At 36.2% G+C, this 27,606-nt stretch overlaps 1 protein-coding gene, 2 long non-coding RNA genes and 2 pseudogenes across 3 annotated transcripts; 1 reads left to right on the plus strand and 4 right to left on the minus strand.

The window, feature by feature from the left end:
• The first annotated feature begins 1,151 nt into the window (after nt 1-1,151).
• Nucleotides 1,152-3,408, plus strand: LOC147477395 (putative E3 ubiquitin-protein ligase ARI8 pseudogene; annotated as a pseudogene).
• Nucleotides 3,409-11,559: 8,151 nt separating this feature from the next.
• On the minus strand, nt 11,560-15,504 carry LOC147477396 (cysteine-rich receptor-like protein kinase 10). The gene is made up of 7 exons (XM_086582097.1): nt 14,497-15,504; nt 13,767-13,892; nt 13,207-13,349; nt 12,867-13,077; nt 12,505-12,742; nt 12,218-12,368; nt 11,560-12,059 (listed from the first exon to the last, which is right to left on the minus strand). The coding sequence occupies exons 1-7, from the start codon at nt 15,278-15,280 to the stop codon at nt 11,724-11,726; spliced, it is 1,989 nt and encodes a 662-aa protein (XP_086438223.1). The 5' UTR covers nt 15,281-15,504; the 3' UTR covers nt 11,560-11,723.
• Nucleotides 15,505-21,291: 5,787 nt separating this feature from the next.
• Nucleotides 21,292-21,991, minus strand: LOC147477397 (uncharacterized). The gene is made up of 3 exons (XR_015207477.1): nt 21,911-21,991; nt 21,667-21,806; nt 21,292-21,523 (listed from the first exon to the last, which is right to left on the minus strand). It is a non-coding gene; the product is annotated as an uncharacterized LOC147477397 (long non-coding RNA).
• Nucleotides 21,992-22,867: 876 nt separating this feature from the next.
• On the minus strand, nt 22,868-24,155 carry LOC147477398 (uncharacterized). The gene is made up of 4 exons (XR_015207478.1): nt 24,044-24,155; nt 23,865-23,968; nt 23,022-23,182; nt 22,868-22,918 (listed from the first exon to the last, which is right to left on the minus strand). It is a non-coding gene; the product is annotated as an uncharacterized LOC147477398 (long non-coding RNA).
• A 377-nt stretch (nt 24,156-24,532) lies between these two features.
• Nucleotides 24,533-27,110, minus strand: LOC147477399 (calmodulin-1-like; annotated as a pseudogene).
• Nucleotides 27,111-27,606: the final 496 nt, after the last annotated feature.

Consider the following 27,606-nt stretch of genomic DNA (forward strand, 5'->3'; position numbering starts at 1 on the left):
TCGACCTAGAAGGCTATAATATTCCTGCTAAAACGGGGAGGGGGGAGGAGAGAGATTAGTCCAGGAATATCATTTGCCCTTACATCTGTTAAATCTATTCTTGCTAGCCTCCTATACTGGTTTGATTGGGAATTGCCTAGTGGTGCAGAAAAGAAGGATGTGGATATGACTGATTCTTTTGGTCTCACAGTAAACCTTAAACTATTCTCTTATTCTATTCCAGTGTCTCACTTCTCTTAATCCCTGCAGAGGTTAAGAAGAGAGTGGAATGTCAATATGTCACATACTATGTTCTGTTAATAAGAATAATGCTATGACGCTCCATCCCAGTTTTGCTGCCACTGCACCTCTGCTGCGAGAACAATGACTAAGCACTCAGCTTCATAGCTAGTCACTACCCCAAGTCTTTGTGCAAGAACTCATATGATTACATTTGCACTATTCCTGCACATAATTTCTGTGCCGTCATTACCCAGATTGCCAACTTGCCAAGAGAGGAGCCGTCTGTATTGATTTTCACAACATCACTAGCAGGTGGGATCCAAGACACTTGCTTGATACAGTCAGCCCCGCTGTATCTGCAATGGAAATTTGTGCAGTAAAGAGAGTTCAATAGGGTCATTCTTCATATAGCCATGTTATGATAGATTACTTTGGTTGTATTGCAAAGCTAAGACTTCCAATTCTTACAAAATATGCAAGAACATTGAATTTCTTGAAATATTATTTGTTGAAAAAATGAATGTTGTGAAACAGATTATAAAGGAAACAAAAATTCAGCAAGCGTCACACACAATGAAGACCGGCGTGTAGGCTATCTTGACTCTTGAGCATGAAAACTTCATATATGTTGTTCATGTGCAATGTGCACTTATGTTTGGGGACATCTAGATTATGATACATTTAGAGATCCTATTAGGAAAGCTGGCTTGGAAAGTTAATATCAAAAATTGTAAAACCGAAACAAAACAACAATAATATCCATAATTCCATAAAGTGGCACAAATACGCAAATGTCATCTGCACATTTAGCCGCGAGGTCAGCTTATGAGCGCAACAGAATTTTGCTGTGAAATTTTATGACCATTTCCAAGGTCTGCATATCAAAGACCATGAATGCTGAGTAGTTGAGAATGCTCCCAGAAAACTACGTCAGCCCCCCTTTTTTCTCAGAGATGAACACCTCAGCTTTTCCAATGATTCAAAGATAAAAAAAACAAAACCCTTCACCAGAAAAAAAAATAAATAAATAAACATAACCTAAAAAGGCCTCCGCATATATACAAGTGTTGATTATCTCATGGTTACAGACGAAGAAGAATTCAGTAACGAAGACGAGGAAATGGTTTCTGCAAGAGGAAGTGATGACGAAGGGGAATATCCTTGTGAGGAAGACGATAACAATAATGACATAGGGGGATATGTTAGTGAGGAGGAGGACTATGGTAACAACGAAGATTGTGGGCAGAACCACACAGCTTTATGTGAAGCTGATATTAGAGAACTCCAAGAACAAGATGTTACAGAATTATCGTTTGTTCTTAATATAAGAAAAACATCAGCTACTATATTGTTGTGCCAGTACAATTGGGATGTTGATAGTGTAAACAATGACTGGTTTGCGGATGAAGAGAAGGTGCGCAAGAAGGTCGGGTTAATGGAAAAACTGGTTGTTTATTATTCGCCTGTAGGTAAGAAAGTTAATTGTAGAATTTGTTTTGATGACTTTCTTCGTAGAGATATGGTTAGTGTTGCGTGTGGTCATTTGTTTTGTTAGTTGTGCTGGAAGGGATACATTACTACTTCAATTAATGATGGCCCTGGATGTTTAACAATGAGATGCCCTGAGATTAAGTGTGTTGCTGCTGTGGGTGAGGAGTTGGTGAATAAATTAGTTTCTGATGAAGAGCAGAGGAAGTACCTGCGTTTCCTGCTTCGATCATATGTTGAAGTTAGAAAAAGAATTAAGTGGTGCCCAGCTCTTGTGGTGGAGTTTGTGGGTGGGAATTGTGATGTTTCCTGCAATTGCAAACACAACTTTTGCTGGAATTTTCTTGAGGAAATGCATCGTCCAGTGGAATGTGATACTGTGGCTAAGTGGATTTTGAAGAACAATGCGGAATCTGAGAACGTTACCTGGATCTTAGCTAATTCAAAGCCCTGTCCAAAATGCAGACGCCCTATTCAGAAAAACGATGGTTGCATGCATATGACCTGCACACCTCCTGCAAAAATGAGTTTTGCTGGTTGTGTCTTGGTTCGTGGGAATCTCATGGTGCGAAAACAGGTGGTAACTATGCATGTAATCGTTATGAGAAAGCAAAGCAGGAGGGGGAGTACGACGAAGAAGAGAAAAGAAGGGAGATGGCTAAAAGTATTATAGAGAAATATACTCACAATTATGAAAGATGGGAAGCTAACAATAAATCAAGGACAAAAGCGGTTGCAGATTTACATCAAGCAGAAACTGTGCTCATTAACAATATACGTGATGGACAACATGAATCAGAAGGACAGGTCAAGTTCATAACAGAAGCCTGGGCACAAATAATTGAATGCAGGCGCGTGCTCCAGTGGACCTATGCCTATGGATATTACCTACCTGAAGATGAACCTACAAAGAGGCAGTTCTTTGAGTACCTTCAAGGTGAGGCTGAGTTTTGGTTAGAACGTCTTCATGAATGTGCAGAGAAGGGATTAAAAAGGTTCCTTGATGCTAAGGAACCGGAAGATTACCATGCCATATTTGCGGAGGGTGACAACGAATAATGCAGGATTACCTAGATTTATGCAAAGTAATGCCTAGATTTATGCAGATGTTTATACTACACTGAGCACGAATTAGAGCATCGTATGGCCGAGAATGGTGGACTACATTTGGAGATTGTTTAGAAAATTAGGCGTGCGTGCGTTGGATGTTAACTGTTTTGTTGCAGTGCTAAGACAAATTGGATAGCGCGATGACATAGAACAGTGTAGAACTGTAGACTGCTTATCAAGGAACAATCCCCTCATCAACGGAAGTACTCTATTCCAAGTGCATCCTCAAGTTGCTGTGATAGTGTGGTTGGAGAGAAGCTTATGAAGAATTGACTAATGGAAGGGAGATCGTTGTTTAAGGCATGCATGGACAGTTAATCCCAGTACCTGAAACAACGAGCTACTATAATCCTTTGCAATACCTTTTATTGTTACCTTATAGGAGCTATGGGTGGGATATTAATACCAGGAGCAATAATGGAAATAGTGTGACATGCCGTGAATTCTATTCTTAGGTGCTTCATGTATGAAACTATCTTAGTGCCACTATTTTTTAAGTCAACACATTTTACGAATCTTCTTTTGACATCCTTTCAAAAAAATTTGTGTTCCCGGCCCTGACTCATATTTACAAACTTTTATTTCGGTTTATCATAAGTTATAGTGACCTGACATTAATTTGGTTTATGAGGAATTTATATATACGATATCATTTTCTTCATTTGCATTGATGCTTGCTTTACAGTATCAACTACTCGCTGTTTTGTAATGGATCCCGTTACTGATAGAATACTATAGTTCGGGATGTCACCAAAGGAATATAATCAACAAAATTTATTTTCACAATTTGCCAGTCCAATGATTTGTAAGTTTTTTTTTTTCTTTTTTCATTTTGTGTTTTTGGGGTTTTGAAATCGATTCAATCAAAAATTTTCTTCTTCTAAACAGAAAAAGGAGACCCCCAATCATAATGACAGAATCATCGTTCTAGGAAGTTCAATCAAGTCAGCATTTTTTTTTTCCCATAACCTTCAATTTTGACATTGTAAATCCCTGAAAATTTTCATGAATGCATGACTTCATGTTGCCATGGCATTAAAGTGGCGAAATGGATTATACGTTGTCGAGGAAATTTTTTGCATCCTTAATCACAAATCCAATCCAGTCGAGCATTTCGTCTATTGCCTGAGCAATCCAAGCGTTAATTTGAGATATTGGTATGAATTCTAACAGCTACGTTAGTTAACTTTTCATTTGTTAATTTTCTTCACTTCTAATTCCAGGTATTCATTATTCTTACTTCACATACATGATACATTCACCTAAACCAATTTTAAAATTTCATTAAGAATTTTATTTTTGTGTTTGTCTATCTTGCATTGAGCTAAACACGTGTATACTTTTAATTTGTGTTTGAAATAGACAACTCTAATGATGTGTATACTTTTAAATTCGTGTTTCAGATTGCTTGCTAAGCATCTGGGTTGTTTTTTGTTTTGTTTTTAATAAATAATTTGCAAGTCATTGATTTGGTAAAGTTTAGAAATTGGAAAGTTACAAGAAATGATAATGGGTTAAGGAAGCTGTGGAATTTGGTACTGTGAGGTACAAGTATCGGTCGAGCATGTCATGATTTCAAAAATAGATTAGTTGATTATTCTTGAAATTAAAGACTGAAGTTGAAAAATTCTGCGTGTAGTCATTAGTCGTTTATAGGAACTGAATCTTGAGAGATACATTGGTTCCTCTTGATTGGTTTAGGAGTTTACATGGTATTCATACATTGCTTTGTTCAATTTTCTTGTGTGTGTTGTGTACTTGAATGTTTGACCATGGAACCTTTTGACGACCTATATGATACCTCAGTCACTGTAAAAGTTTCATATCGTTGGCATCTCATATGCTACTTGGTTTTTTCTTATAGAATTCTTTGTGATTCCAGTGATAAATGACTAAGCATCATCATACAACACTAAAAAAATGAAGAGGGGTAGCGTCAAAATCGCTAATATGTCATCAATGGGGTTCAAATGATTTTAGCAGGCCTCAAAGTATGCTATTTGCCACCTTACTTTTTGATTCATTAGAAATTTGGCAATTTTCTTATTAGCTTTTCTTTACTGAAAGATGGTTTTTTTTTTTTGCCAATTTGAACTAGTTTTTGTGCCCAATAGATATTGTGTTTTTATCTTTCTTCTCCAGTGAAACCAATGGATATCCAAGATGGAAGAAAGATGGAGGTCCAACTGATTGCTTGCTTAATTATGTGGAAAAAATATATATAAAAGTTTGCCCCATTTTGGGTTACATGTACTTTATCTTTTCTTTGGTTGCAAAAATTAATCTAATTAGCTATTTCATAATTGCCAACGTAATTGAGATCTTGATGGGTGGTAATTCTCAGAATATTAAAAGTTAACGATGATCTTCTCATCTCACGCAATCTTTACGAATCAGGTATCTATAATTTATTTTTTTCATTTCCGTTGGTAGATTTATATGAGTTAGATAAATTACGATTGTGCAAGGATGCCTTGGGTGTAATTATAAATGATATTAGTATTTTAAAGTTGGGTGCAATTGATATGACCTAAACTGCGTGGGGAAATGGCTTGATCCAAATATCACAACTACGTTAGCAGATTAGCTGAAAAAACCCTTTAAGAAAATGAATTGATGGAATCCAAAGAGTTGTGTTGCTTTGGTCAACGTTTTGCACCCAAATTTTCATTGTTAACCTAACAACAAGAATTGTAGGTTATACTCCCTTTTTCGATATATATCTTTTTTTTGTTTCTCACCAACATATACCCTTTTTTTAGCACAATGTATGGTTAGTGAGAGACAGATTCACAAGTGAATACAACTGAAAGACATAGAGATGACAATCTTAAAAAAGCTAAGAAAAAATATTCGTAGTGGAGGTGAGATCAATTCAAGTTTTAACTTTGTGTTTTTTTTTTTACAATTTTTTTTTTGTTTGTGCTTTTATTAATAACCAATAGATTAGTCGCTAAAGGTTATGCTATCGGTAAAGCAGTGTTGTGACTTTCTTTCTATTTTAATTTGGTGTGTCGTTGTTAGGATGGGTAACCTCACAATATACCATGAGAAGGAATAAAAGTTCATCGTTTTGGTTTGATAGATTATTCTATTAATATGATTTCTTGCAGTGCCTATTATAAGAGGCACATAGATTCACTCTAAATTGTATATCTTGGATTTCTAAGCAGATGATGTCTTATAATATGACCTTTTTGAAACAGACGTTTTTGGAACAATCATCATTTATGAACAGGTAAGATGGAACAACTTTTTGTTTTTGTTTTTACAGTTGACGTATTGTTATAATTTTGAGTGGCAAGCATGTAATATATACCCTCAAGTTGTTTTTTGTCTTACTGTTATGTTACTTTTGTATATATATTTAATTATTTATGATCAAACTTGAATTAGGATTTTAGTTCTATTGTGAAGGAATTAGTTTGTATAGATTACATGAGAATAGAACATAGATCAGTTGGATGATTGTGCCTATAACACATTTGAGTGTCTATTCTCGCTTAGGCTTGCGCCTACCTAGCGCATCTGCCTTTATTAACTATATAGAGTGAGAACATAGGATAGACTGCAGGCAGATTTTTTATAGTGGTACATGTCTCCTTCATACATAAATATGACTAGAATCCTAAATCCCTTGGTAGATGCCAAGTTAAAAATGCACACGTAAATCCATCCAACAAGTTATTTACAACTTAAACAAGTTCACTTTAACTAGTGACTTTGTTTTTGAATTAGGGTTAGTTAGACTTACCCCCCCCATTAATAGTTGCAATTAGTGTTATCCCCCCCCCCCCACCCCCATTTTCAAAAATATTAGTGATACCCCCCCAATTGCAAGATCCAACGGCTCTGAGATGATTTTTTTTTTGGATGAAGAAATCTGGACCGTTGGATCTTACAAATGGGGTAAGTCTATCTAACCCTTTGAATTATTCATGGGAAGCAGGTGCATGGAAGCACATATAGCATGGCAGTGAAATAATTAAATCTCAAAAGTTTTATAGGTTGGCTACTTACATATACCTTCAATCTTTTGTTACGCCAAAAAAATAGTTGAGAAGACCCACTTTGATTTCCCTTTACTTTGCAACCACTATAGAAAAATACGGGGTCGATGAATAGTAGATTCACGTACGTCACAGGAGCAAAATCGTCATTTCAATCGCTAAACTCTCGGTTTTTCCTCTCTCTCTCTCTCTCTCTCTCGGTCTCCCCATTTTGCTCTCTTCTCAAGCTTCAAGCTCGCCAACCCTTTCTCTCTACTCACTCTCTAAAAATATTATCTCTATGCTTCTCGATTATTCCTCTCTCTCTCTCTGCACAGTCTCCTTCTTCGTCCTATTTTGTTATTGCTGTTGGAATTGGTAGAGTGGTGGAGATGATGGTAATGCTTTAAGAAGAAAGTTTAGTAGAGAAGGCTATCTAGAATCGTGTCCGTCACTGTCACTGTGAACACCAGGTTTAATTTTTTTTTTAATACTTTAAATTTACTTTTACTAATCTGGTTATGATTGATGTTTATTGAAAAGGATGAAGATGAAGGGTGTTGTTTGAGTTTTACTGTTTTTGTTTTAGTTTTGGTTTTTTTGGGAAGAAAAAATTGTTGACATGTGGCGTAAAATGTAGCGAAAGGACTGCCAATGCAGAGGAACCCGTTGAAGCATGTGGTTTTTTGAAGTGGACCTTGAATCTCGATTGGGCAAAACACCGGTTAGTCAGATTGTTTTATTTTTATTTTTGTTTATTTATTTATTTGAATGTTGGGTGTGTTTGATTGTTGATTTAATGGTATGACTTAATTGAATGTGTTTGTTACAAGATGACTGTTGTGTAATTGAATGGAATTGAACAAGTTAAACTTCTAAGTCAGTTGCGGGTTCTTAGAAAGATTTTAGAAGACTAGAATTAGAACACCTATATAGAAGTGATTTATAACAGTTTGGACTGAGTTCACATTTACCAATCGTTGGAAATTAAGTAATGTGGATAAGCATTTCACTGATGCATATGTCGAGATTGATTTTTTTTTAATAGTACAAAAGGAGGGTTAGTCAAGATGGGAATATCTCCTCTCCCCTCTTTCTCTCTCTGCTGAAGGCTTCGGTCTCTATCTCTATCAAATTAATATGTTCTAATTGCCAATATTTTCAAATAAACTATCAAAGTTATTGTCTCATTCTCTTATGACCAATTTATCAAACAAGGTCTGTTGGAATTTGGGTGGGAAACTAAGTTTGATGGGTTACTAAACAAATTGTCAGTGTCAGCAGTTTGTTAACTTGGTTATATGGAAAGGCTAATTGGCAAATTTGATTGTAGAAGCTTGGTGGATTTGATTGCGGAAAGAAACTCTCAATGTCAATTTTTTATTTTTTATTTTTTTATTTTTCAGTTTAACAGGCAAGGTTATCACCCAATTCACTAACAAATGGTGTAAATTGAGTCCGACCGTGTGTCTGTGTTTAATTAGAAGATGGTACCTTTCAACTGCTCCTTTGTTCATTTCCGAAAATCCGATAGATGTTACGGGTTACCTGTTCCCAACTCTATGAGTTACGTATACAAGAATATTATATCAAATGGTTCAGGCGTTATCAATATTACTAATCATTTGGAATAGAGTGATAGATGACTATGACTAAAATCTTATCAATTGATATTAGGAATGTTGTAGACTGGAATCCCGCAGTTTCATTTCCAAAATAGGCATGCATTTGATCTTCCTCTTGGTTTGTATGTTTATAAAAGTTTAACGTTATGCCCACAGTTGCTACTCAATCAATGCCTTAGCTTTATTGTAGTGCACGATAGACGTTTACGCCACATTACCACATGGGGCAACGGATAGTGATGGAGCCTTTCATTTCAAATCTGTGTTAGTGCATCTGTGCAACCTACCCCAAGTGAAATATATCTCTTTGGATTGGTCTATTTTTATTGAATTCATCATACATAATACTTCTTACTGATGCAACAAAATCTGCAATACTGTGACAGACTATTAATTATGTATGGAAACATTGTTTGTTGCTATACTTACATTGATGAATTTTGTTCAGTATGTTCAGTTTTAAAATTTATTTATGTGCTTTTCTCAGTGTTTCTATGTTTATGATTCTTGCACCCGTAGTTGGCATGAGCAGCAAGAACACTATTCAACTCCATTATTTTACTTATTTCTTTGATAATTTGTTTGATTGTAATTTTAGCATTGTTTATATTTACTGTTTTGGGTTAGACACATTCTCTAGCCACGATATAATTCTAGGGCGTCCAACATGGACATCCCAGCAAGACTCCATCGTGGTGGAGAATGTGAGCGACAATGCATTCTGTGTTCGTCGAGATTGACAACGAAACTGGCGCCAAAACATTATTGAGGAAGAACTTTCCATAGTTAGAGAGCAAGATCGTCTTCATCAATGAGAGAGAAGACGGCGAATGACTAACGAAAAACTATCCCTAGCTTGAATGCGAATCCTTGGCTCCTGAGGAAATATGATTATCACAGAAATGTCGAAGTATGCTCAACCATCAAGTGTGTTAAGTATTTGTACAAAGGCTCCAATCGAGTATCTATGGAGGTAAGTTCCACCTCACATAATGATCAGGATGAGATCAAGCAGTTTGTCGATGCCCGCTGGATTACACCTCATGCAATGCATGCTATGATCGAACCTTTGTCCATGAGGTATGCATATTTTAGTTTGCCTGTATAAAGTTGTTCATACTCCGTCAACTGTTCTCGACTTCTCGATGTTCAATTTCATCTTTTTTCGTTTTATCTGTACTTACACATCTAATTAGATGCGATCTCTTGATTTTCATGGACAACACTTAGTATAGTTAATGACAGCAACAACACAATGCACATTCAATTGGAGAATCAACGGCAAAAGAAAAAACAACGCGAATACATGTCTGAAGAACAACTTTCCTTGCTCAGAGTGTGTGATCATCTCGGTCATCAAAATAAAAGACAGCAAATGACAGATGAACAACAAGTTCTTGAATGCGAAAAGGGTTAATGATGTCTCTCAGAGGTTACTATCTATGTTCACAACTCTTACATATGGACAGTGTTGTTATCGATTTATGTTCTGAATAGATAATATGGCCTTTTTGTTGTTTTTAGATATATGATCACATTCTCCTTTCATGTGTTACAAACTTCTGACAGGCAACAACAAGAAGATGAAGCTCATAATGTACATGTGTTCAGTCATCCAGACTTTTACATTTAACTCCAACTTGCAGTGACGTTTCTCATCTATTATATAATCTCTTATGTTGTCTTACACATGCTCTATCAGAACACCTCACACTTTCTATTGTTATCTATTTAGTACCTCAGCAAGCACTCGCTTCTATTACTGAAATGCGTAGCACGGATATCATTTTTTGTTTATAGAGGAGTTATGCTCCTAAGTAACCCCCAAAACCTATTTATATAGTGCAACTTTTTTTTTTTTTTGCATGAATTGTTAACATAAATACTCTCTTATTAACTGGCCGGGTGTTTAACTACAGGTGTGGTTATTTGAGCAATTCCAGGTGAATGCGGTGCATACTGCATGAGCGTCACAAGATGGAAGAGTCCCGATGTAGGTCGTACAAATGATGGGTATATTAGGTTCTACCCTGTTGATATAACCAGGTGGTAGACCTGGTTGTGTGACTCACAAGTTCAATGTTCAATGACGATGTACTTGGGCATCTGTACACTCTGTAGGTTGGCTACTGGTCCACAATTTGTAACCATTTTTTCTATCATTTCTAGGTTGCTGAGGATTTTGATGAGCAACTCCTAATCAATCAAGCTTCCTTGCTTATTACTTCTCATGAATGCAGTTGAGGCAGCAAAGGCAGCTGCTACTACATCTGATTGAACAAGCCTGACACTAGGAGGCTTTATAGCAGTGAGTACATTCCTCTGAGGTTTCTGAGTAAATCCCTAAACCAAACTTTGGATTAATGTCTGCAGCTATGAATTTATGGAACCAGCTAGTAAGCATAGAGATGTATGTTTGTCGGGTTTTGGGTTTGAAGACTCTAAAGTGGAGTTTAAGCTTAAAGTTGCATCTACTTCGAAAGATCATAGAATTCAGCTGTCATGTATAACAGTTTCCTGAAATAGTCCTAAGTACAAGGAATTGATGGAGCAAATGTCAATCTCCAAAGCAGGTAACTTGACTGATCAAATTGACTTGGGAATCTAAAAAAATTATATTTTTGTTGTGATAACTATTATTTGTCTCAATACTTCAATATTGCAAATGGTGCAATATGGTGTACAAATAAACATTCATTGTCACCTATATCATGATATTCATTTAGATTTGAAATTGACACCGATTTGTCAGCCAGAAAAAATGTATACATTACACTTACTAGATCAAGGTTTGAGAGCTTGCAATCTCTTTAAAAAAAAATAAAAAAACATAAACCCTTCAAACAAAGTATGCAATGAATCATTAGCTATTAATATACATATATTATTTATTCAAGTAGACTTTAGGTTTTTGAGTCATTAGCTATCTATGTAACAAGTCCGGCCATAGGCCGGGCCAAATGGCTAGTTAATATATTGACAACTGAAACAGGATTTAGTTCCTGCTAATATTAGTTTATGTTCAAAATTAATAATCTACTGTGATCGGTGGTCCGCATCCACGTATCATCGACGAGAGTAAGAAAACTGCAGCCAATTGCAAATATGATGATGTCAACAGAATATCCTGACTGAAATACACAAAAATGAATACTTAAGATGTCATTTCTTGTTTATGTTTATCTCAACATTTCATCATGTCTCACTTTGACGCAAATATCCTACATCCTACAATCCGTAACACATTATTGAGACACAGCAATACCCTTAATCTTTCAAGCGTTATTGACTATCGAGGGTATATTTCGGTAACTGATACTTCATTAATTGACTGGTCAGGCAAGAAAGGTTGGAGTGGTTGATCTGTATGTCCTCCATTATTCCCTGTACTTAACGGCTCGCGACTGTTAACAAAAAAGGCGGGCGTTGAAGGTATTGGGAGGGTGACAGAGTAGCTATTAAGCATGGAAACAACTGTTGCCATTGTGGGACGCAACGCAACATCTTCTTGAACGCACAGCAATCCAATGTGTATGCATCTCATCGCGTCAGTTCTTGAATATTGTTCCTTCAATGCTGGTTCTATTAACTTTAGAGTTGTGCCTCCCTCCCTGTGTTTCCATGCCTGCAACAATTCATTTATAATACATAAATCTAGGAAAGCAAATGCTTTCAAGGAATTGAAGATCCCTAGAATACAGTACGCACCATTGTAAGGACTGAACCAGGAAACAAAAATGAAGATTTCATATAGACAGAAATGAAGTACATAGTCGTACTTACGTAACTTAGAAGGTTCTCAGCATGTTCTGATTGAAAGAAACACTTGTTCTTTTGGCCACTTATAATCTCTAGAATCAATACACCAAAACTGAAGACATCTGACTTCACTGAGAACTGCCCATGCATTGCATACTCCGGAGCCATATATCCACTGTTTGAGATATATATCAGATTGATGAGTTCCACCCGTAGAGAATATATTCACCCTCTTTGCAAATATTATTATTGGTAAGATGCTGAATAATATTCGTTGAAAGTAATATTAGAAAGCAAGTTCTCACACATACTATGTTCCGACAATTCTGTTGGTACTGTCTTCAGTTTGGTCCATAACAAAAAGCCTCGCCATTCCAAAATCTGCAATTTTAGGATTCATTTTTGCATCTAACAAAATATTCCCAGCTTTGAGATCACGATGAACAATCCTATGACGTGAATCCTCGTGAAGATAAAGAAGACCTCGAGCAATCCCTCCAATGATTTGGTAGCGTCTTTCCCAATCCAGATATGTACGTTTGATTGGATCTGTAAAGCAAATTACTCTTAAACTAAGGTAGGGTAAAGCACTACTTCTTGAACTATATCGTCACTGTGTTTAGCACCTAAAGAAGATAAGCTGAAATAGTTATGAGGAAGTTTCGAGCCAAACCAAAAATAAAATGATCGAGGCTTGCATTTGGCACAAATTCGTATATGAGAAGCTTTTCATCCTCTTCCAAGCAGAAACCCAAAAGCTTTACAAGATTCCGATGTTGGAGTTTGACAACTAATAGAGCCTCATTCTTAAATTCTGTTACACCTTGGACAGAGTTTCTTGAGAGTCTCTTCACAGCTATCTCTCTCCCATCCAAAAGCCTACCCTGTGGAAACTTTTTTCCGTCACAATTTTCAAGTAAAGAGACATACCTTAAACAAGTAGATAATCTAATAGAAAAAGTGATATATCGAATTCCATTCTGATAATTAGCAAAAAAGTATATAATCAAAACCTTGTAGACAGAGCCAAAGCCGCCTTGTCCAAGTTTGCTAGCATCAGAAAAGTTGTTCGTCGCTACTCTTATTGTGCCAAAGTTGAATTGGAGGGATTCCACATTGCTGATTTCATCCACGTCTTTCCTCATTTGAGCGACATCTTTATAAATGCAGCAAAATATCAATCTATATCAAATGATTGCTCCAATGGTTTTTGTTGAGAATAATTGGAAGAGAAGTGTTATTGGAATAGTATATATAAAGCCCTCGATAAGATTTTTTATTTATTTATTTATACAGAGGCTTATCCCGATTATCCATGTTGTCTTTTTGGATATATTTTATTAAAACTATGCAGTCAAATGCGCATTTAGGCTCAACCTAGACTCATCCGCAGCGCCTAAGAGTGCCTACATACAGCCTAGGCGGCTAGGCCCAGCGTCTAGCTAGTTAATGCGCCTTTAATGGCATAGCTCTAAAACATTACATATGAAGATGAAATTGTGTATTTGATCTGTTAATGCATCAACATAGTTTATAGAGCAGAAGATGTGTGTAATTGTGCAAAGATTCTGACCTCCATCGATTTTCCTCCTGCGTAAGCTGTAAGAAATGGTGGCGATGGCAGTGGCTGTTAGTATCACTGCAGTTACTGTAGAAACTACTATAATCACAACTCTTTTGGATGAATTCGTTTGCCCAGCTGTTGATATAGAAGAGAAAAAATTTCATAAATCAATATAATTTCCTTAATGGCTTAATCTCTTTCGGTCTCCCTCTCCATGCATTTTCTTCTAATCAAAGTATTTACTGTACTACCTGAATGAGGTCCTGCACAACTTGGTAAGACAGAGCATTTTACTAACTCACAAACTTAAGTGCAGTCCTCTTTACATACACAAAACAAGAGACTGCACCTATTGGTAAAACTCTAAAATTTTCAGCTCAGATAACATAAGATAAACATGAATTTCAATCAAAAGGAATTAAATTTTAGAACAAAGAGTAAACATGTTTCTGTTATATTACACTTCTAGAGTGCACTCTGAAAATAAATTTTTTTTACTTTTTGGTGACAAGTGCAACAACTTAAGCATCACGAGGGATCACTTCACATGATAAACAAGTTTATCCATAAGACTTAACAACCCGTTTGCTATGACTAAATGAAATTTTTTTTATCCAACCTTGCATCAATAAAGCTAGCTGCATTGCAGGCTTGCACCAAAGCCCTATCTCAGAAAATCAAGTCAGCAAATTAAATTTCATTGCGTTAAAATTCGCTTAATATAAGTTTGATGGCTTACCGTAATTTGGTGGTGCTGTTATTTGAGGAGGAGCTATAGCAGAAATGATTCCTTCGGGTCCAAAGAAATTGTAAATCTCAAACCTTGTGATACAGCTTGATTTAATAACTCTTCCACCTTGTCTCGTATCACAACATCTACGAAGCTCAGAAACAGATGTGCTTAGACATCTACTACAAGCAGTCGGACTTATATCTTGAGTGCACTGAGCAAGTCCAAATAAATTCTTAGAGCTTGTGAAATTATGTTCACCAACCGCAAACAAACTTGAAGAATTAGAAACAGCTTGAGCCACTAGTCCTTCCATCAACTCGTTCAATCTTGGAGTAAACTGATCCACTTCGCTAATATCCGTTCCATTACCAAAATCAATAGTCGGATCAAGCTGCATAAAAGATATAAAATTCTTGTCGGAGTAGTGCAGCAAACACTCCTCGTAAAACAGAACTGAATCTTTCTTGAATGGGCACCGAATTGTGACCTCTTCAGTTGCAGTTTTGGCACACTTCTTGCAGTCTTCAGAGGTATAATCACCTCTGCATTGGAAAAGCCCATAAACTCCATCTGAATTTCTTTTCACGGTGTGGGTAAAAAATCTTGTATTATTTCGACTAGTGCTATTATTATTGGACATAGATGAAAGTAGGATGCTGAGATCAGCTTGAAATGTGCTGTTTGTTGTGTAATTTCCTCCTAAACAAAATACAGTAACATAGGTTTGGGCAGTGCTGTGCAGTAGCAGTGTAGAAGAAAAGGCAAAGAATAACAAACCAAAGAGACCCATTGAGACTTATGGTTTGCAAAGATGCACCAGTGATAATGGTTTGTTGTGGGTTATAGGTATAACTTGTATTTTGTAGGATGTGGATGGTTAGGAAGAAAAGTATTTTTCTTTAGGAAGAAAATTCCAACAAAGTCAAAAACTCGAATTTCTTATCGGTCATATTTGCTTTGAACATTATAAGATCGTGTGGAATTCAAGGAGAGGGATGGAGATAGGGAAGAACATTATAAGATCGTGTGGTTTATTAGAATTACGGAGATAGGGAGGGAGAAAGAGAGGGCTGGGTATGGTGAAGAAGGAGAAAGAGTCGTACGTGTTGGAATCATATTCAATTATTTCCGCGGCAAATTTGTTTTGACTATTCCATCCAAATTTTAAGTAGCCTACTCCTCCAACAAAATGTCAATGATCAAATAAGATAGAAAATTGATGGTTTCTCGTCGTTGACCTTCCTCGAAAAAAAACGTCGGTGAAATATTACGGGGCACGGAAAAAAATAATAATAATCAGCGATTCCTTGATATTCCCAAATTATAACCACAGTGAGAAATAACCTTACAATGAAAGATAAAAACGCCAGACCGGTATAATCCTTTTTTTGATGCTTCATTAATGGATTAGTGTGTCTAAATACCAAAACAGCATATGTGGCAGTGGCACAACCTTAACCAAAATGTTATTGATCTATCGCAAAAATCAGCAACCCTCCTAAATCCTGTTCAAACTTCACACTGTTTTTAGGACAGACCTCAAAACAACAATGCCTTCTTCTCTGTACACCTTTCCATAGGTGTAAACCTCTTCATTATGACTAACTATCGTTCAATCCTATTTGACCCTAAGACTGGAAAGACTATCTGCAAGTTCCCTGACTTGCCTGGTTGTGTTAGAAACTACCCTGGCACAGCAGCTTCAGCTGTCCTGCCAATAAAACTCAACACTTGCAAGAAGGGTAAAAACAGTCCCGTTGAAGTTGCAATTTGTGGAGGTGCACCTGAGGAGGCATACCAGAGAGCTGAAGCTAAGCTACCATTATTGCCTGCATGGCTAACTTGTGGAAGAATTAAGATAACAGATACTGAGGTTAAATGGAATATTGAAACAATGCCGACACCAAGAATGATGGCAGACATGCTCATTTTACGAACAGAACATATCTCATGATAAGGGTGCTAAGACGGGATATTCTGGCTGGGAATTCGCCTAAGACCCATATTTCAGCTCTGTACTCTACAGACCCACAAAACCAAAAGACCAAATGATTTGAAGAGCTATGTAGAGTATCCTAGAAGTATCATGCTCAGGATTTGCACAGTAAGATACTATTACGATTTTGAATTGATTTGGTTAGCACCAATAAAGGATTTAGTTTCTATATACTAGCTAAGCTTGCTAAGTAATCAGCAGCTCTGATTGTTTCCCTATAAACACATGAACTGAAATATCAAAGAACAGATTGAGCATGCCTAGTATTAACATAGTGATGTTAAAGAATTAACATGGCTGGTGGCTATTACCTTGCGTTTGGTAAAACTTTTGGTTTTTTTCTTTTCTAGCTTGTTAGTCATGATATGTTTGTTTGGCACTATTTGTCAAGTATGATCGAGCATATGGGCATCATTTATATTGAGAACTTATACCAAGGCTCTGCGGATAAACACTGTTTTTACTTTTTGCAGGACATGTTTGTTGCTGGTACTAATACAATATAAACTGCTGCGGAATCGGAAATGGCAAAACTTATCAATCATCCTATTATGATGAAAAACTTACAAGAAGAGGTATGCTGTGTAGGTTGAACAAAGTCAAAAGTGGATGAAAATGATATCAATCAAATGAGCTACTTAAATTGTGTCATCAAAGATGCTCGAAGGTTACATCCTCCTGTTATTTTATCCTGTCCCAGGGAGACTACAGCAAGTGTCGACCTAGAAGGCTATAACATTCCTGCTAAAACGGGGGGGTGGGGGGGTGGGGGGTGGGGGTGTGGGAGGGGGGAGGAGAGAGATAGTCCAGGAATATCATTTGCCCTTACATCTGTTAAATCTATTCTTGCTAGCCTCCTATACTGGTTTGATTGGGAATTGCCTAGTGGTGCAGAAAAGAAGGATGTGGATATGACTGAATCTTTTGGTCTCACAGTTAACCTTAAACTATTCTATTCCAGTGTCTCACTTCTCTTAATCCCTGCAGAGGTTCTTGCGTCATTTTCATTAATAAGAAGAGAGTGGAATGTCAATATGTCACACACTATGTTCTGTTAATAAGAATAATGCTATCACACATTTACGCTGTATAAGATTTGCATCTTCTCCGTCCCTGTTTTGCTGCCACCTCTGCTGCCAGAATAATGACTAAGCACTCAGCTTCATAGTTAGTCACAACCACAAGTTTTTGTGCAAGAACTCATATGATTTCATTTGCATTATTCCTGCGCATAATTCTTGTGCCGCCATTACCCAGATTGCCAAGAGAGCAGCCGTCTGTGTTGATTTTCACAACATCACTAGCAGGTTGTATCCAAGACACTTGCTGGATACGGTCAGCCCCACTGCATCTGCATCAGGAATTTGTACAGTAAAGAGAGTTCAATAGGGTCATTCTTCATATAGCCATATAGCCATGTTATGATAGGTTACTTTGGTAGTATTGCAAAGCTAAGACTTCCAATTCTTACAAAATATGCAAGAACATTGAATTTCTTGAATTATTATTTGTTGAAAAAATGAATGTTGTGAAACAGATTATAAAGGAAACAAAAATTCAGCAAGCGTCACAGACAATGAAGACCGGCCTGTAGGCTATCTTGAGCATGAAAACTCCGCATATGTTGTTTATAGGGGTGACTTCGGATCGGATCGGATCGGATTAATCTCCTTCGGAATTTTTCCAAATTTTTTTCGGAACCTAATATGCTAGCCAAATCCGATCCAATTTTTTTTCGGATTCAAAATATATTTCCAATTTCAAAACTTTCGGAAATTTCGGAATAACTCGGAAATTTCGAAATACTTGGTAAATTTTTAAAGATCTCTTTACTTTCAATTATTTTTGGAATATCATACGCCAATGTTCATTGTAGGGAGAGAAAACTATGTCCACAACACCAATGTACCAACAACAATACGCACTTGTTTACTGAGAAAACCCATTTTCATTCAAACAAATGATCCAAGAAAAAACGAGAAAAAAAAAACCCCCGACCACCAATAGCAAGCATTGCATTCTGTTGAGGTCTGGGTATTTGTAATGTTTCAATCTTTTTTCGTGTGTGGAAATTGAAGCGTGAAGTGTCTGCATAAATAATGGATTATGGTCTTGGACTCTAAATAGCTTTACATAATATTCTATCTATTGGAATTTGGCTTTTGGATTGGTCTGGAAGTCATTGTATGACTCAATGACATTTTTTTTCATATCATTGTTGTTATGGCAAACGGTGTAATAACAGTAGAGTGGTCCAATTCAAGTGGGGAAGTAGCGGCTAGGTTATGTTTTTGTTTTGTTTTTGGAAGTAAAAAACTAAAAAATGAATGAACGGTCGAGATCTAATCAAGTGGATAGTGAGAGAAGTATATATTTTCGGAATAAATTGGCAATAATATCGGAAATTTCGGATCGGATCGGATTTTAGAATTATATCCAAATCCGATCCAATTTTTTTTTGGAATTTTCGGAAATCGGAAAATCGGCCCATGAAAACTACACCCAGAGCCAGACCAATTTCGGGTCGGATTTCGGAAAAATCAGAAATTCGGCAAAAAGAGACACCCCTACTTGTTTATGTGCAAATGTGCAATGTGCACTTATGTTTGGGGACATCTAGATTATGATACGTTTAGAGATGCCATTAGGGAAGCTGACTTGGAAGTTAATATCATAAATTGCAAAACCGAAACAAAACAACAAGAATATCCATAATTCCGTATCCTTGTTAGAAAGTGGCACATACACCCAAATGTCATCTGCACATTTAGTCGCGACTCGCGAGGTCAACTTATGAGCGCAACAGAATTTTGCTGTGCAGTTTTATGACCATTCCTGGTAGTATTAGTTTATGTTCAAAATTAATCATCTACTGGGGTCATTGGTCCGTGTAAGTACCCTCCGTTCTACACTACAGTACACGTGTCCACATACCAGGTCGTCCTCTTATAGCTCGTCCCATTAGACCGTACCCACGACCCAACACCCAGGTCGGCCACAACATTAGTTACAACTATTTATGGAAGCAAATCAACTAGCGCAATCTTGGAACTCAATCAACGCCACAATCAAAGAGACATTAACTTTGTAACAGTAGAGTAATGGTGAATCATCAAGATAGCACGCAAGGTAGATCTACACTTTATAACAGTCCCAAAACAAATATGGAATGTCAGCTCAAACATCTATAAATAGAGAGAGATGAACTACGTAAGACTTGATTCAAGTTTACCCCAAGAAACTTGATACGTAGGCAACTCTTATCCAAAGAAGAGTGTAGTCATTCCCTACCACACAGATCATCAAGTCGTTGTCCAGTAAATACAACATCTACATTAGCACCGCCTGCCGGTTCGTTCTCTTGAGAAAATACATTTTCTCAAGCCCACGAAGCTGGTCATAAACAAGCCACCATGGAAGCACAATTACAAGCATTAGCAGATCAGATGAAGATGCTACAGGAGTCATTCGTAGCACTTCAACAAGAGAACAAGACAATGCGCGAGCACACCACCTCCAACACCAACAACGGCACTCCAGACACAATGGAGAACAACGCCGTTACAGCGCTCACCAACACCACCAATCAAAGGCTGGAAGACTTCGCGCAAAGATTGGAGAAGGCGAATGACAAAGATAGTGCAGTCCAGATCGCCCAAAAAATACTCCAGACGTACAAGGCGTCACCATTCACAACAAAAATTAGTCACAAGCAACCACCTTCAGAGTTCAACCAACCAACGTTCCCACTGTACGACAGTAGCTCGTGTCCAGGCCAGCACGTAGCTCGTTTCAGCCAAACTCTCGTACTCTACAGCGCTCCAGAATACGACTACCTTAAGTGCAAACTCTTTCCAACCAGCCTGAAGGACGGAGCCATAGATTGGTTCTACATACTCCCTCCTAATTTCATCAGCAACTTCGACAAGCTGGCCGAAACATTCGCGGCAGAGTTTGTCCACAATTGGAAGAAACAAGCTGACCTAGACTCGCTGTTCCAGCTAAAACAAGCGCATGGCGAGACAATATGTGCGTTCCTAGGACGTTTTAAGAAAGACCTTCTCTCGCTAGAATCAGGACTCAATGACAGCTTTGCAACTTCTGCGTTCACGAATGCCCTATTAGACGACTCCGACCTTGCAGGGTCCCTCATGCACAACAAGCCAGAGACCCTTGACGACCTGTATCACAGAGTCGACAAGTACATAAAATACGAAGAATGGATGGCCCAGCGCAAAGGAAAAGAACACTACACCATAACAGGCTATTTGCAACGGCAAAAAACCGTTGTTAATAATTTTCGCAACGCTTTTTAAGCGTTGCAAATATGGCATGGGTAAAGTGTTGAAATTTTTTGCAACGGTAAATAAGCGTTGCAAACAGAAATTTCCAACAGTTATTAACCGTTGCAAACAAAAATTTCCAACGCTTAGTAACCGTTGCAAACAAAAATTTCCAACGCTTATTAACCGTTGCAATAATGATTTGTAACGCTTTTTATAACTATTTTGTACACAAATTTAAAACCTTTGCAACGGTTTTTTGATTTCACAAACGCTTTTTGAGCATTAGTAATTTGTTAAAAATATTACCAACGGTTCTTAACCGTTGCAAAATTGTTAGTTAATTTAAAAAAAATTAATTTAAAAGTCGTTTGTAACGGTTATGAACTCATTTGATAAAAAAATTTCTCATATTTTGTAGCAACCATCTAAACCTACAAAAAATGCCCTCTTACACCATATACAGAAATCATAAATTCTTATTTAAGCTAAATTTAACTTATTAAATACATTATCATACCATTTTACAAAGAAACCATAATATATGGGAAAAAAACTGATAAAGTACAAAACTAATCCAACCATATACATTCACAACTCTGAGCGATTTTCTAAACTTCACAAACTTATTGTTAGACTATCTCACTATCACCATAAAAAAAGTTTTCGTACCATGATCCTAAACAAGAGATAACAGCTTGCGTTGTTGAAAACCCTACGCCCATTTACTTCCACAAATGCTCCAAAAGAGGTCCTAGCATTAAGATAAAATAGTCGACCAAGAAAAGATCATGAAGCGGACAATAAGAGGATTAAGACCAATTCAAAAGCTAAATACTGATAATCTAAGGTATAGTGGATTGAGCTTAACAATAAAGACGGACTAGGGATTCTCACCTCTGCATCAAAACCCAAATGGAGATTCAGTATTTACTTTGATCCTAGGAAGAAACACAACAGCACAAATTGCCTTCGCTTTGAGTGGAAACTATACCCCAGTGGGATTTACTATCTTCGTTGCACCTGACAAGGATGGACTCCAATCCACAAGTGCAAGAAGTAGAAATCAATAACGGGTAGATTAAGCCCAAATTGAATAAGAAAATCATCAAATTTATATGTACAACATTCTTTCTCTTACCTCAATGGTTGTGGAGTTGGGTTTCGCCTATTCTGCTCCCGTCTATATTCTATTTGGGGCAAAATTAAGCACTTGCAGAAAGTGGTAAAATTAAGAACCTCTTGTCACAGACATCACACTTCAAAATTAAGAACCTCTTGACTGGTATGTAATATATATAGATAACATACTACCGGTCAATTTCAAAATTTAAGATTATGCTTCAATTATTCATGATAATGAACATAAATGCACGCCACCTAAGCATGAGACTATGCATCTGAAATAATGAACAAAAAATGTCTACTAGAAAGGATAGGCAACCCAAGTCCAAAAGAAAGAATTTATATCATTTTATCAACAGAGGTATAGACACGCACACACCAAGTCACCACTTATTCATATATAATGAGTATAGTAACTTTATTTTATTTCATATTAAAAAGATAATGAGAAATGCTTTGAGAAACAATCTTGATATTGGATGAGAAACAATGATAGCTTGCATGCTTAAAAGAAAAGCAACAACAAACTCCGGGCCCAATCGCCTAGATTGGTTCATCAACCGAAGTTCTTTTCCTTGAAGACAACAGTGTCTTAAGCACAAGGATATACATTTAGTAATTGCACATAGTCGTTTTTAACGCATCACTTCAATAGTTTTTACACTATGCACTATCGGTGGATATTTGGGCAGAAATTGTCGACTTTTAGTACTTTCACCTACTAGTAGTGGTATCCAAAATATTCCAAATTTAATAGATGTGTTTGTTTAACTATAGTATTTTCAAGTATTTGAACACTTAACTAGTTCTAGATTGATCAAAATCAAAACTTATTCATATATATGAAATTTACGCTACTAACCTCTACTACAAATAATTACCATGGAACTAATAGTAGATAAGACTGAGTGTGCTCACATCTTCACCGAGAGGATCCAAACTTCCAATACTCCAAAATAAAACCGAGCGCATTACACTAGTTTAAGAAAGTGCAGTAGAAACCCCTCAAAAAGTAAAGTTAGTACTGCAAAATAAAAAACGCATTAGTATAATCAAAATAAGCATTAGAATTTACTTTTTACACAAGTCCTAAGATTGGAACATTGGACACTATATAGCAGTTGTACCCGTTTAGCATCAGAAACACCTTGTAACATTTTAATTGTTGCAAACGAAGCTAGAGACAAGGCAAAAAATCCACCTAAGCCAATAGCAGCAGCAGTACCCACTATACGCAATCATCGAGGAATTTCACTAGACATTTTGATTTAGGTTTTCACTGGCCTTCCTATGAATCAAAGTAACAGGAGAGTTATCAGTAACTAGGAAAATCCCTGACATGCTAATGTAGTCTTGGCTATAGTAGTCAAATTGGAATTTTATAATGCTACAAAATTTATTAGTTAAACGTAACCCACAACTCAATGTCAGCAAATGCCTTTACAATCCAACCAGCTCAAGTATTTTCAAATAGCTGCCCATAGGTATAAACCATATCTCATTATGAGTACAATCACTTTCATTTTATTGATTCCAGTTTGGAGCTATTGCTCCTCGGTAATGGACAGTCATTTCACCTAAAAATCAATCCGACTATGTAATTCTGTCGATACCAAAGTTGATTCATTTGGTAAATTGTTGAAGAACAACAATATAGTTAGTTTCTTCCAAGCATAACTTATATTCTGGTATGAAATATGAAGTACTGAACACTAATGCTTTGGCATTTGGCAATAGCAAGATAGAATTTCAAAATCAGGAAAATAAATGGTTTCAACAAATACCCAATCATGTAATAAGAAACTGATCTCAACAAAACAATAATATAGCTGAAAATCAATATATAAAGAAAGGAAAACTAACAACTCGTTTCGTTAAGACACAATGTCAAACACGTTATAGAATATGTTCATTTAAGAGAACGTTATAGAATATGTTCATTTAAGCACATTAGTACAATTCTACTTCACCTTAGGCCAATCACCCAGCCTTAGCTCACGATCAATCTCCTCGATGGAGCTAGGACTTAGTCCAATAAATTCCGATTGAATTTGAAAAGTTTCAACTAATGTACCTGTAGGTTTAAGGAAAAAAGGCATCAACTTCTATATAAAAAATAAAAATAAAATAGAAATGAATATAAAATTACCATCTCTTTCTTAATCTTTTTCAAGTCTTTATCCGACAAAGGTTCCATATCAAAATCATAATAAAACCATTATCTATCCATGGTCCAATAGTCACTTTAGCCTCACGGAAAAAGCTTTTGCACTTTGCCATAGCCATCGCGATGTGCACACTTGCACTCACTCACATCATAAAAAACAAAAAAAAACTTGGGTCACCATATATACATTACACCAACTCATTATAAACAATAATAACACTCATATATATAACTAGTGCCCCATAAGTAACAAATATATATTGACAAATTTAAACTTAGTATATACATGAGAAAAAATGAAAGAAGGGGCTTACTATATCGGGGATACTTTGGTACGATGACAAAAAATTTAAGTGAGGAAATTCTCACCACGAAAGAAAGACAAACACTCAATATAATATCTATAACCCCAATCGGAAGGCTCTTGATTATGTAAAGGGTTAATTAACCCAAAAAAAAAGTACCCTATCCTCTACTAATCCAATAAGTCCACTCTCCAAAATTAAGGTATAATGACATAACTTTATTTATGCATCTTCCTTATTAAGTGTCATTTATGTAATAAATGTTCTACTATAGTCCTAAGGCTACAAATTATGCATCTCCTATAGAAATCTATAACCCTAATCAGAAGGCTATTGATTGTATTGAAGGGTTGGTTAACCCAACCCCCTATACTCTTCTAATTCAATCAGTTCCATCTCCAAAATATATGTACAGTGACATAACCTTATTTACATATCATTCTTGTAGAGTGTCATTTATGTAACTAATGTTCTTCTAGTCCTACACTCCTCCTACCTCTAACAAGTTATGTTTGCAAAAATAGGTGTCAAGCAAGAAGAAGGATCTGTTACCTCTGCAGCTGAGATGAAACCATTTTGATCCTTGTCAAAGACCTTGAAAGCTTCTTTTAGTTCCTCCTCAGAATCAGTGTCCTTCAAGAGCAAAAAAGGTAAGAATTTAGATTTTTCCCTTTTTGTTTGAAAAATAATGAAAGGAGAGACGAAGAAAACAAAGACTAATATCATGAAATTGACTATAACAATAAAGCAACTGGAACTGTTTTTCATCTAAGCATGACAAATTCAACTCAAGCTTCCTTGCACTAGCTATATTGAGTTTGTTTAAATAATTTTTCACGTGATTATACTTTATCTAAGCGTTTAATGTGAATGCCAAAGATAACACCTGCAATTATGTTTTCATCACATGAGGCCGGACTTCCACAAGGCAAACACGCACCTCTCCCAAACAGTTTATACCCTAAGGTGATATATAACACATGACAATGCAACTATAATTGGAAAGAAAATTTAACTACTTCAATGTCTTCCAACTTGGTAATTTGAATTTTAGACCACCAAGAGAGAAACTATTTCATATCACGGAGTGGGGGGGGGGTTATCATCCCAAAATTAAGTAAACAAATGGAAATGAGATTTCTTGGTCACCTTCACCTTCATTTTATGTGCCATCAAATTCAAGAACTCGAAATCGATAGTTCCATTACGATCGGCATCAACCTCGTTGATCATGTCTTGGAGCTCGGCTTCAGGTTGGATTTTGTCCCAAAGATCTCATGACAAATTACTTGACTCTTTGGTGGTAATGCAGCCTGCACAAGATTGAAAATTAGTAATGACATAATAGCAAAACTTTACACCTTACATGATGAAAATACAATATCTAAGAGGGAAACAAAAACATGACGGTAAACAAGCGGAAAAAAAGGGAAAAAAAACATCCAAAGCAGATACATCTTTTCAGGGGGCTAAACTATAGTTGGAATAACCAATTGCCTAACTTTCAGCTAGCATCTTGTTTATTATATTGGCGGTCCGAGTTAAGTTTATTTTGGCCCTTTTACATTTTTTATCCGAGCTCAACTCAAATGTGATCTTGTTTGACAAAATGAGGGCTCATGCTAGAAGGAACATTAAATTTAACAATTTAATAACATGACTTGAATTAATCATCTTTTCAAATGTTTCACATATAATGATCATAAAAGGCTACTCGGATGCTTTTGATTATATGATGATTATTAGCACCATCCGGAAAAAAAAATGAAATTTACCATGCCGAAATCTAGAAACATTTATGTCTAATGAAACTATAGTTTGTAGAAAAATAATTTCAGACCTTGAATCCTTGATATATTTTTTTTTTAAAATAAATACATAAAAAAGAAAAAAAGAAACATAGAAACAACTATTAAGCATCATTAGCCAATCAGCAGCAGTTTTTTATATAACTTCATTTCCTCTTCACAAACATGAATCAAAAAGTACACTTGTACCAAGATAGAAACATCCATATTACTTGTAAAAATCATATGTATAATAACATAAACACGACAATGGATCCGAATCTGCCAACAAGTAAGCGGATCAACACATAGTTCACAAACATGAATCTACCTGTATGTTCATAACGAGAAACCTCATAAACAACCAAAAGCATATGATCTAGATTCAACTTCATATCAAAGAAGAAAAATGAATAATACATCACCACATTAGATGAGATAATCTAATACATAATCTACCAAAACAACACTTGTACACAAACATACACCAAAACAGATATGTCAAAGCAATGATCCCCTGAGATCAGAAAGCTCTGGTCATTTTCAAACATTTTCCACTAGATCTAACCATCAATCAACATTCATTACTTAACTAAACACATTTTGAACGGTGAAATCAAACATCCAAACAAAAAACAAGTTTCTAGGGTTTCAATTACGATAATTTAAAGATGACATCATAAAAAAAAAACGAGATCAAGAGATACCATCTCCATCCTTATCAAATAGGCTAAAAGCTTCCTCAAAACCATTCATCACAACAATACATTTTTTTTGTCGACCAATTTCTAAACCGAACCAAAACCACCACCCTAACTCTCAAACGACGACTCAACTCCATTATCAACACCACCACTAGCTACAACAGCTAGTAATGGTGTAGCATCCCCAAAAAATAAAAAAATATCCCAATTAATTCAATTAAACTAACGTTGGAAATTTAACATAGTGCAAAAAACAAATTTAAAGACAAAGGATAAAAAATGACACGGTTACTTTGTTCCTTTGGTTTCCAAAGAAGAACCACCTAACATTAGTTTTGTAATGTTCAAAGATTTGAAAGGAGAGAAGTTAAAATTTGAGGAGTGTGAGATCTATTTTTCAATTTTAGGGATCTTGTAATCCGGTGAGAGAGAGAGAGAGATAGAAAAGAAAATTATGTTTTATACTTAGACCGAAATAATAGAGTGCGATTTTTTTTGTTTCCCTCTTTCGCGAAATTTTAATTTGTAACACTTACGGAACGATTTTTAAGCATTGGCAATTAATTTCTGAAATTCACCCAAATAAACCAACGCTTTACAACATTGCTAATGCTTATTTAATGTTGGTAATTTGCTAACGGTAAATAACCGTTGCAAAGCAAAAAAGGTGTGTGTTGCAAATATCCTATTATGGTGTAGTGGAAGTCTTCGCAGTAAGCGACAAGCGAGGATCCAAAGAAAGCAATCAA

This window comes from Coptis chinensis, chromosome 9 (genome assembly GCF_015680905.1).
Source record: "Coptis chinensis isolate HL-2020 chromosome 9, ASM1568090v1, whole genome shotgun sequence".
NCBI lineage: Eukaryota > Viridiplantae > Streptophyta > Magnoliopsida > Ranunculales > Ranunculaceae > Coptis > Coptis chinensis.

Excerpts from the sequence above, each read along its gene's own strand:
- LOC147477396 (XM_086582097.1), bottom strand. The coding sequence starts at position 15,280 with ATGGGTCTCTTTGGTTTGTTATTCTTTGCCTTTTCTTCTACACTGCTA. Across the intron at positions 13,078-13,206 it reads GCTTTGGCTCTGTCTACAAG|GGTAGGCTTTTGGATGGGAG; the intron begins GTTTTGATTATA and ends AAGTTTCCACAG. Across the intron at positions 12,369-12,504 it reads AACAGAATTGTCGGAACATA|TGGATATATGGCTCCGGAGT; the intron begins GTATGTGTGAGA and ends TATCTCAAACAG.